This window comes from Astatotilapia calliptera, chromosome 14 (assembly GCF_964374335.1).
Source record: "Astatotilapia calliptera chromosome 14, fAstCal68.1, whole genome shotgun sequence".
NCBI classification, from domain to species: domain Eukaryota; kingdom Metazoa; phylum Chordata; class Actinopteri; order Cichliformes; family Cichlidae; genus Astatotilapia; species Astatotilapia calliptera.
The window spans coordinates 31,778,157-31,789,046 of record NC_137435.1 but is presented as its reverse complement, the minus strand read 5'-3'; the positions used below and the strand labels follow the sequence as shown (position 1 = coordinate 31,789,046).

The following is a 10,890-nucleotide window of genomic DNA, read 5'->3' as shown; positions in this document are numbered from 1 at the left end:
TCCTCCAGATGTAGGAATCAACAAAGCCTGCTGAGACAGAAGATAAACCAATCACATTCACTTCCGTTTCATGCACATGCACAGAGAGACTGAGACACTGACAGACAGAAACTGGATGCTCGGTGGCTGAGACCCACAGTTCTTCATTTTGTGGTCAGTGCTTTTATTTAAAAGTTGATATTGTGTTGTGTTGATATTGAGTGTTGATATTGTTATTTTAATTTAGAATTAATAATGTGTACAGCTTGAATTTTAGGAATAAAACAAATTAAACCTGGTTTCAGAGTTTGTTGGCCAACTAAAACGATTTCCTCTGAATAGCACATTAAATGTTGTATTTCATCATCTATTATCTGTCTCTGTAAGTCCAATAAATGGTTGACATGGAGTAGAAAATGGCGTACTTCCTGTTGCTCTGTAGTTCGCTCGCTCTTACTTGCAGGGAACTGAACTGTTTCCTTCTATCAGCAGCAGAACTCACAGGAACAATGAAGAATCACTTTGCTTTGGCCTCCTGTTTGCTGCTGCTTTGGACCTTCACAGGTAGGCCTGCCACACCATTTTACCCCTCACTGACATTAAAAGAAAATCATTGTAGGAATCATAATTCAGTGACAGGGTTTTAATTTCAACTTTGAATGTTACAGAGGTACATGTTGGTTTTATTTTTACAATTTTTAAAAATATTTTTCTCAGAATTTCTTGCAGTGTTTGTCAGCTGTGAAAAAAACGGTAAGAAGACTACTTTTTTCATGTGACTATGTAGCATTATAGATGTGTGTGAAAATATATGAACTATGTGGTAATGTACAAGTAACAGTTAAACGTTAAAACGTTTAAAGTACATGCAAGTTTGAGGTGTTCAATTTTATTTATTTATTTTTTCCACACCAGACATAAAAGTGAACCAGCTCGCTGAGGGAATTAAAGTGATTTGTCCTGACAGTTACGAACCAAAAGAAATAACATTGGAAAAAAGAGACAACAACACCAAGGAGTACACATGCAAAAAGTCTGGGACAGAGGAACTGAAAATCTATGTGAAGTTTCGCAGTAAGTTGTATTTGTGAAATGTGATGAAAAAAACTTCAGTTTTCCATTTTATTGTGCCTAGTATGCATACTCTTTTGTACTTGTTTTACTTGGCTTCATTCTTTATAATAATGTAAAGTAAGTAGCCTACAGTAATACTTAAAGGTTCCTGACAGAACTGAATCTGATAAAAATGTCAAATTGTCAGGATACCTGTGAATAAATGTAATTATTGTTTGTGTGTGTTCGCAGGCTGTGACAACTGTGTAGAGCTTGACATAATGTCTATAGTGGGCATGGTCATAGGAAATGTGGTGGCCACCATTGTGATTGGAGTGGGTGTCTATCTCCTCGCCTCTCAGACTCGAACCGGCCCCGTTGTCTCTAACAGAAAGAGTAAAAGTAAAGACTGTCTATCTGTCTTTTACCGTGGAAAACATTGGTTCTAAATAACAGATGTAGTATATTTTTAAACACCCTGCAGGATTGGTCTTTAGTCACTGGTTAAGAATGTTGTGCTATTATTTTAATTAGTTCGCCCCATTGGGCACAATTAGCATTTGAGTGTCATATTGGTCACTGGTAGAGGAGAATAGAGCTCCAGCTACAATTCAGAATTACTCCGAATCAAATCACTAAGAGTTAAAAACTATAGTCATTTAAATAATGCACACAAATACCCTAAAAACATTATTATTAATAATAGCTTTACTGTTAACTCAAATTGCCATCAGCAGAATGGTGAATAATAATTCATGTGTCCTCAGGCTCTGACAGACAGCATCTTGTTTCTGAAAGCAGAGGACCGTCCAATGACCACTACCAGGTAAGCTGAAACACGAACACCCGTCGTAAATGTGAAAATACCACTAATAACGAAAACAACAACTGACACCTTTTCTGCAACAGCCTCTGAGGAGAGCTGGCCAGAGAGATACATATGACGAACTCGTCCACAGAAAATAAACGGAAGGATGCTCACTAGGTCCATCGCTGGAAACTGAAGTTCCATGAGTCCTCACATCTGAAACATCCGACAGCAGCCCCCGACAGAGGGAAAAACTGTTTCCAGGGTTTATGTTTAGCTTGGTTTATGCCCATTTCTAATGTAAAGTCTCTTCCAGCTTTACTTTCATCATGCTTGTAAGACAATGCTTTTCAGACGCCAGAAAATCGAGGCACAATATTAACTGTAGTATTATTTTTGTTTATTAATGAAAAACTAGGATTATCTTGGTACCCAAATGAAAAACTCAAGGAATAAAATTGACTGCGTTGTCTTGTTATGCTATCGCTAGTGGTGAATACTTCTCTAATACTTTTCTTTGGTACAATTTTAAGGTAACTGCTATATTATAATTCAGTCCTAATGTATAAATGAGCTTTATACTGTGCTTTTTAATACCCTATATTGTAATGGTGTCACCATAACCATGTACTGATGATAATTGTGACATTTAAAAAATAAATATTAACATTGTGTAAGTAATGCACATATGATAATATAAATGTAGTTTGATTTTTAACTCATTTCAAATAAAGATCTCACGCATTCGACAAAGTTGTAGATAAATTTGACTGATGGCATTATTGCTATTATTTTTATTATTCCTGTGTTTTGATACATATCCTTATTCATTTCTTCAAACTGTTATTTTGACATGAAAATCTGAAAACGCCCCAGTATGTCTATATACATATAATTATTTGTAAATGTAAAAAAATAAAGCACTATTTAATGTTAAACCAGTTGTTCTGTGGTTTCAATTAAGTGATAAGTTAGATGCCTTTTCAGCCCTATTTTTCTTGATTTTTGTTGTCCATTCACTCAATATGCATGAACGTGAATATGTCAAATTTAGCTACATGTCAAATCATTTATAACCAAACCACATGGGCTTGTTCAATATGTAAAAAGCACGATATACATTTTGACCCCCCCCCCCCCCCCCCCCACAAATTTAACAATATCACAGGGACTAAAAACGTAACACAAACTCATTTGATGAAAAAAATCCCTCAAACTGAATAAGCAGATTTTCAGAATTATCTTTTAGATAAGGACGCCTGACAGTTCTCTCGTGTTCAATGTGGAGGAGCCTCCAGGTCACTGAGCATCTAAGGAGACTGAACATTTATAGATGAGTTTAAGAACAGCATATTTAGTGAAATAATTAACATATTTAATTTCTTAATAACGCAATGCTGTTTGCTACTAACCTTTTACAGAATAACGGGGTTTAATAAGACTCCATAAGCGTCCATGAAGGGATCAATGCTGTTGTAACAGTGAAACAATGGCAGTGAGTCCGGTGCAGAAATCTTTCCGTATTCATCCAATGATAGTACCATTTTCAAATAAACTGATCTGTACCAGATCAAAATAATCAAAATATGTACAATCTGAGTTTCAATTATTATTATTATTATTGTTCTTATTATTATTAGTAGTATTATCAGTAGCAGTGCAAAAACTGTATCTACATTATATTTTGCCAATGCTTTGCTGAAAAAAAAACGAGGTTGAGCTCAACTTCAGCACAGAGGTTACATCATAAATGTTAACACATCATCCAAAAATCCACCCAAAATGTTGATGTGAATATCCCACTGTTAACACGTTTTCAGTTTATTTTATGCACCTGACTAACAGGTGCGATTTGGAGTGAAAAGTATTCTTCATGATCTTCTGTTTTTTGGAAACACTTCATTTCAACTGTGTACCTTGTGAGATAAAAAAAAAAAGCTTGAGAACCACAGAGCTAAACTTGCTGACTGAAGAGCCCCCTTCTTCACAGCCCAAGTGTTTGGATGTGACAGTGGTACTATCGTGATGCTGCTACAGAAACAAGAAGACCTTAATTTCACCATGTTCCAGCATGGTTCTTTTTCTTTTTGGAAAAGGTTCTTGTAACCACAGAAGTTACAATAAATGTAGAATAACCATTATGCTGTCTGTCAGTCCTAGAATGCTCCCTGTCTTTCTTTATGGAGAGTGGTTGCCTCCAAAGGTGTGTCAGTCCTCAGAGACATATTAAAATGTACAACTGTGTGTTAAAGCTATTTACAGCTGGGACAAAATATGATATCTGTGTCGTGACTAATTTTTTTAATTTATTTTTTTTAACACGTAGTTTGAGATTAAAGCCTTAGTTATGGGCGTGACTGCTTAGTTTGACAGGTGTGCAGACACTGACAGATGTCTGACTAACTATGCTAATTTGTGTCACTACACCATCTTTGTGCAGTTGGACCAATTTTATTGGTATTATGTCACAAAAATCCAATCCAAGATGTTGGCACTTACTCTCTGGTGAGTTAAATGCTAGTATTTTATGAGCTTCATGCTGTTGAGAAGGTAATTGTGTCTGTGTGTTGCACAGTTTATAGAGGCAGCTTAGCTAGCAGTTTATAACCAAGCTTGCTAGCGTTAGCACTTCACTCTCTCTTCTAAAGTTGGTCAACACCATAGTTGCAACTAAAAACAAATACTGAGTCCAGATAGCAAATGCCGGTTTCATCTTTTTAATTGTTTGATGTAAAACCACTGAGTAGAACCTCTGCTTGAAAAACACATTGAGGCCTATTTAAGGTTTTGATCAATAACATGTAACATGTTCTAAGTAAGAATGGTCACTTAGTTGAATTATTTATGACCATTTTAATATGTTATTGTAATTTTAATGGTTAATAAATTAATATGCATGTAAATGTATGTGAACCTAATTATAATGTGCCACACTGATTTTTATTTTTATTCTTTTTTGTAGGGCTGTTAATAAGCTTTTTTTTTTTTTCTTCTCTGGAGATTTTGCACATAATGCCAGTCAATCATATTAATGTGGAGTTGCGTAAGACTTGTAATCAGTTAAATTTTTACTCTTAAGAGAAAGTTACGCAACAAGGGCAAAGAGAAAAGCAGAGAGAAAGGTTAAAAAAACTGAAAGGTTAAAATAGTAACAAAGTGTTGCAGGAAACACAAAAGTTAAGGAGGAGAAAAACTCAGAGGCCTCCCTCCCTCTCCCTGTCAGATAATCTAAATAATCTTTGATAGCAGCTCGTCTTCTTCCTCACTCTGCTGTGACAAAACTACAAACTACTGTTTTCTACCTGAGCCGGAGAAGAGATCAGACAGTGGAGCTTTAAGCAGCTCGGCTCTGAAACACAAACCTGATCCACACACACACACACACACACACACACACACACACACACACACACACACAAAACCAACTTCTGACTCAGGGCATGTTCACACACCTTCGAGCACATGCACGCTCTCATCCAACATGAACGTGTGTGCTCGTGCACACTAACAGATGAGCAGATGTAGGTCTGTGTGTGGGAGCGGTTTGACTCAACAAAGAGAGAAGAACACACCACCACCCCCCTCCTATTTTCTTTGCTTCTTTCTCTCACAAATATAGAGAAGATGTAAATGAAGATAACTGAGCAGTAAGTGTGGGTGTGTTTCCACTAAACACTGCTCTTCTGAGATGCTTACAGTGTAACAGATTTATCAATCATTAATAATCTGCACGGAGACGAAACATTACGTTGTGTTTCCCTCTTTTGTTTCCACCAGTACAGCTGTGCTCCGTCACTGCTGGGAAAAAAAAATCACACAGAACCCAAAACATGACATGATGTGATATTTCCACTGTGTCTTTAACACTATCAAAAATATGTTTATGCATTGAGAAATGTTTCAGAGATATATCGGATGTTTCCAGAGATGGTGATGTGTGCGACTGTCACAGCAGAAACGAAGGCATACTGGTGATGACTGTGTGATGGGGGCTGGGGTGCTACGGATATGAGCTGTGGCTTTGAGGCAGCTTCATGAATCGGTTACAGTTCTATCTGCTGAACCATCCCAGTACTGTTTTCAACCATGAACAAAGACATACATGAGAGCAGTGTTCACTGTGGTTTATTATATTAATGACGCACGTTGTCCATTACAGTAACAAAAAGGTTATCACATTATAATGTAATGAAAGAAGAAGCAAAGAAGTAAGCCTCAAAGGTCTGTGCATGCAGCATGTTACATATCTGATGCTCTTTTTACATGTCAGAGCTTAAAATGCTGCATATACTCTATTTATATATGTACAAGACATGCAAGTATATTTGAGTTGATATGATTTTATCACTCTAAATTACAGCCCTTTCTGCCAATGTTTAGATTAAAAGATCAAAATACTCAAATGCCCATAAACACATATATTTGGCTATCCACATTATCAGGCACACTCCTACAGACTGATGTGATCCAATTCCATGTCAACACAGTAATAAATTTATTTGCTGCTGTGCACCCTCACCACTAACCAACTAACTAACACTAAAAACTTCATGACGGTAGCAAAACAATATATTTAAAAGCAAAACATGAATATTACAGGCATCAAGAAAGCAAACTTGCAGTCGCAATGCTGTACTGCATTTCTGTGTACACCTAATAATCTGTACAATAAGCACAAAAAAATTTGATTTCTTTAACTTTGCCTCTGACGGCGTCTTTCTTTATTCATTAGCCTGACAACTGTTTTTATGGCTCACAATATTGAAAGATGATATTTAGTCTACAATATCAGTTTGAATATTTTGTTGTTTGATGTACCCCTAACAGTCATTTTAGATAAGTTTATGTATTCTACGTGCTTCATGGTAGCATCTTTGCAAATGGGCATTGTTGGCATTAACAGTTCACGACAACAAATACAAATTTGTAATGTTCATTAGGTTAATGTCAGTGCTAACGCTTTCTTTCTGTTGGACATGTTTCATGTTACATTTGGTTTTTTACTCACTTTTTGCAGGCTACTTTTCAGGCACTCATCATGTCACGATGCTAATATCATTTCATTAGAAAACAGGCAGATCATCACTGATTCATTTAAAATCAGCACCAACTCACCATTTCCAAACCACTTGACGACATACACAAACGTCTCCTTTATACTGAACAATTCTCAAAATATACTGGAAAATGGTTTTATATTGATAAAATCTGTTATTTTAACTTTTTTCACAAAAAAAAATGTATTTAAATACTATATACTATAATACTAAATAATATTTAAATGAAATATCTTTAACTTTTGAATCTCAATGCAAATTCCGCCTGAACTCTACCTGCTTGTAAGTCAAAGGGAAACGGAGAAAATTTGTTGGCTTTTGGCTAAGGTGACCCTTCAAATTCAAAACAGAAGAAGCCACTGCACGCTACTCGGATCATGACTGATACTCTTGTGTGTCTTTTGTGATTGTTTTCCTTCATTTGTGCAGAGACCCGGAGTCGATAGCTGAAGTGCTTCTACCCCATCCTGGTGACCACCGTGGAGTAAGTGTCCTGGGCGCGAGTTTGAGGGTTCAGTGCCTGCAAGAAAAACAAAACAAACAATAAAATGTTTTGCTTTAGGATGCCAGATTAAGGTACACATCACCAAGTGGGTAAATAGTCCAATATGCTTAAATAATGTTATTTATTTACGGGAGGGAGGGATTTTAATCAACCACCCAGAAAGCCCAAGAAAATAAGTGGTTAAAGAACTACATCAGATCCATGAACCAGGTGAAAATGGAGTCACGCTCTTTAATCCCAACATATCTGAGTAGCTGATTTAGGGGAATCTCTTCTTCTAACACTTTTGCATGTATTACATCTTGCTAGTTCTCTCAAAATTGAGGGAAAGTATAAAATATTTGGGCAAGTTTGGACTCTGCTCATAGCAGGCTTTGGAATCACATCTTGGCAAATTAGTGTTAATATTTAGTGTAAACTATGTTCTATGTTGATAAACAGTTAATTAACTCTGGTCAGGAATTAATCCAGTTCCATTCAATTGCAACGTTGGTCTCGTTCCAATATCGTCTAACACAGTCTTATTTGTTACATGAAGGAACTGGAAGAATTTAGTGCAAACAAAGCTAAAAATATCTTTTTAGTCATTCAGATTTGATTTTTATCAAATGACATGTTCTGATTTTTATCACTCCTTGCACCACATCATTAAATATCATGTAAAACAACATTAAAATATGTGTGGAAAAGTAAAAAAAATTCACAGAACATGAAAACACCATTTCAGGACATTAATTGTTTCATCTGGTAAATAAAAAAAAGTATGAATAATTCAGTTCAATACAATTCAATTCAGTTTTATTTACTTAGTGCCAATTTGCCAATTCAGATCACTAATTAGTTTGGCTGCATTTTTTGTTTCTCTTTCTCTTCTTTCCCCCAAACTGTAATATATTAATATCTCTTGTTGCCTGAGTGTACCTCAGGATTCCCAGGAAGGAAGAGAAAAGTATTAAAGGCAAAAGGACATCTGGAATACCCTGCTAAACCTGCTCCGTTCATCTAGCGGATAAACGGTAGAAAATGGATGGATGGTTGGATGGATGAATGGGTGGTTAGATGGAGAAACCATGAAAACTATGAAAACATCAACAATATAAAAGCCATACTTTCTGAATTATTGGGGATTTAACATTCCAGGTAAAACAGAATTTTTATTATCCAGTACGTACCTCATAGTCAGGAGACGGGACAGGTGGACCTCGGCCTCCCGATCGAGGAGGTGCTGGAAGATGATGACAGAGTAAATACAACTTAACGCTCGTAATATCAATAATAACAGAATTTCTCAAGAATTAAAGGTGTATAAAGGACATGAGGTAACCTTTAACTCAACCAAGACAAAAGGGTAAACTAGTAGACTGTCACTCATTTGTCCAAGTGCACTTTTTACCTTTGGAAGGTTGAGGAGGTCCAGCTGAGCTTTTCTTCTTAGTGCACCTGTAGACTATGACCATCATAATTATTGTCAGGAGTAAGTCCCCGACAATCACCGTAAATAATGTGTTTCCATCGAGCTCAAAGCAGTTCTCACACACTGGAGGTAAAAGACATCAAGTGTTAGAGCAGCATGAACAGCTAACACAAGTGAGGAAATGAAAAGATTCTTTTTCACTCACCATTTCCTTCAACATAGAAATAATATTTCTGATTAGGTTCGTATTCACATCTGTAGTCGCCTTTACTCGTATATGTGAATTCATAGGTATAACTTTCATTATAGACTTTTTCATTTTTGTAAAACCACTCCCCCTTTCCTGGACAGGTCAGTTTGACTTTGCTCCTCCAGAATTCCACTTCGCCTGAAAAAACATGGACAGATATTAAGATACTTTTCACACAGAAAGGGACAATGTGAGACACTTTCCTTAAACTTGGCTCATCTTTTGCACATTGTGAATTTTCCCTGCATGAATACACATCATTCTAAATTATTATTAAAAGAAATCCTTTAACATTTACCAAAAGAGGCCATGTCTGCTCACAATAAATGTGTTCAATATAGCAAAGACAAAAGTATATAAATGTCAAAAAGTGTATGTGGACATTAAAGCATATCGTTGACATACAGGAAATTGTAGAAATTTCTTTGAAATGCTCTTAGATGTCCTAGTTTGTTGACAGAATTCATGTTTCTAAATCCAGAGAAGTTAAGTGAGACTCAATGACTTTAAAATATGAATTAAAACAAATGCCAGACTGTTACCTTGAGGGGTAGAATCCTGAGCCATCGTGGTAGCAACGCCGAGGAGGACGACGACGAGCACGGCCTGGACACCCATGCTGAGCATTTTCTTCAGGATGCCTGTTTTTGTTTTCTAGAGCTTTCTGATATATAGACTATAACTTTTTGAATATTTCCACTTGAAGATTTCAGTTACATCAAAATGCTGCTCAATGAGACGAAAAGCTTCAAATTAGACGAGGAGGTTCTCTCTCTCTCTCGCTCTCTCTCTCTTGTTCTGACACACACACGTTGCACCCACAGGAAGTGTTTTTTTTTTAAAGATGAATTCACGGTTAAACCTCAAAATGAAGTCAAACTGAAGAAGTATACAGAATAGAAATGCTTCTGCTTGTTTTCAAATTCATTACAGATCAAAAACACAATAAACTGCAAATGACAGCAGCTAACGTCACACCGCTTGAATGAGTAGCTCATATTTACAGTGTAGCGTATCTTTCCATGCTCTTTAGTTTGCACCTAAACTCCCCCTTACATGCAGATATTGTTTAGTCTGAAAACACAGTCTGAATCTTTGATGGGAATTAGTTTTATGTGCAGTGTGTGACGAGTGAGGATGGCGGCGTTCACAGCAGCTCACAGTGATGTTTGGGGCGGCTTTGCAAAACATATGATGCACTACTGTAAAGATCCTTAGATCAGTAAAACTTCTCATTCTGATCATTTTCCATGTGCATGATTAAAATACCAACATTTAACTCCAGTAAATCACAAAGAATCAAACATTTACAACCAAGCTGCAGTTTGTATGTTTCACAAACTGTGCCTTATATGCATCAGTATGTAACAACAACTCATAGATCAGTTCGAAATGATGGATAAAAGAAGTTTTTAGGTTATGAAAAACCTCTCTGTGACAAGTGTCTGAGCTATTTTTTGAGCCAACATGGCGGTTCCTGTTCTTAAACAGCACCTGCTTTGTGTGTGACTTGTGGATGTCTTTTTTTTTTTTTACATGTAACGTCCCTTCCCCCATTTCTTGTTGTCTTCAAATAACCAAACAGAAAAACGTCACTGATAAAAGACCAATAAGAGTTTCAGATATTCCGTTAGAATTACAGATGATAATAAAATGTTGTCATGCAGTCGAACATGTCTGGAGGCGACAGACGTCAAGACCCTGGCACTGAAAAAGCATTTTAATAACTATGGCTTTAGAATGTGTGTTAACTATGAATAAACCCTTAAACAGTGTGACTGTTCACTACCGGGTTTCAAATGTGACTTAGGTGATCAGCTCATG

The 10,890-nt window shown here is 36.4% G+C and overlaps 2 protein-coding genes across 2 annotated transcripts; one reads left to right on the top strand and one right to left on the bottom strand.

The window, feature by feature from the left end:
- Window positions 1-23: 23 nt before the first annotated feature.
- Window positions 24-2,778, top strand: LOC113036372 (T-cell surface glycoprotein CD3 gamma chain). The gene is made up of 7 exons (XM_080288404.1): window positions 24-153; window positions 472-543; window positions 697-732; window positions 859-1,053; window positions 1,285-1,434; window positions 1,800-1,858; window positions 1,942-2,778. The coding sequence occupies exons 2-7, from the start codon at window positions 489-491 to the stop codon at window positions 1,996-1,998; spliced, it is 552 nt and encodes a 183-aa protein (XP_080144530.1). The 5' UTR covers window positions 24-153; window positions 472-488; the 3' UTR covers window positions 1,999-2,778.
- Window positions 2,779-5,949: 3,171 nt separating this feature from the next.
- Window positions 5,950-10,013, bottom strand: LOC113036444 (T-cell surface glycoprotein CD3 epsilon chain). Its single transcript, XM_026192809.2, has 5 exons — window positions 9,609-10,013; window positions 9,022-9,204; window positions 8,796-8,939; window positions 8,575-8,627; window positions 5,950-7,417 (listed from the first exon to the last, which is right to left on the bottom strand). The coding sequence occupies exons 1-5, from the start codon at window positions 9,691-9,693 to the stop codon at window positions 7,355-7,357; spliced, it is 528 nt and encodes a 175-aa protein (XP_026048594.2). The 5' UTR covers window positions 9,694-10,013; the 3' UTR covers window positions 5,950-7,354.
- Between the last annotated feature and the right edge of the window lie 877 nt (window positions 10,014-10,890).

What these genes read in the sequence shown, in the direction of transcription:
- LOC113036372 (XM_080288404.1), top strand. Translation starts at nt 489, where the DNA reads ATGAAGAATCACTTTGCTTTGGCCTCCTGTTTGCTGCTGCTTTGGACC. An exon ending in GCTGCTTTGGACCTTCACAG is followed by an intron (nt 544 to 696) that starts GTAGGCCTGCCA and finishes TATTTTTCTCAG; the next exon opens with AATTTCTTGCAGTGTTTGTC. An exon ending in AATCTATGTGAAGTTTCGCA is followed by an intron (nt 1,054 to 1,284) that starts GTAAGTTGTATT and finishes GTGTGTTCGCAG; the next exon opens with GCTGTGACAACTGTGTAGAG.
- LOC113036444 (XM_026192809.2), bottom strand. Translation starts at nt 9,693, where the DNA reads ATGCTCAGCATGGGTGTCCAGGCCGTGCTCGTCGTCGTCCTCCTCGGC. An exon ending in TTTCTATGTTGAAGGAAATG is followed by an intron (nt 8,940 to 9,021) that starts GTGAGTGAAAAA and finishes TTTTACCTCCAG; the next exon opens with TGTGTGAGAACTGCTTTGAG. An exon ending in TCCCGTCTCCTGACTATGAG is followed by an intron (nt 7,418 to 8,574) that starts GTACGTACTGGA and finishes TTTTTCTTGCAG; the next exon opens with GCACTGAACCCTCAAACTCG.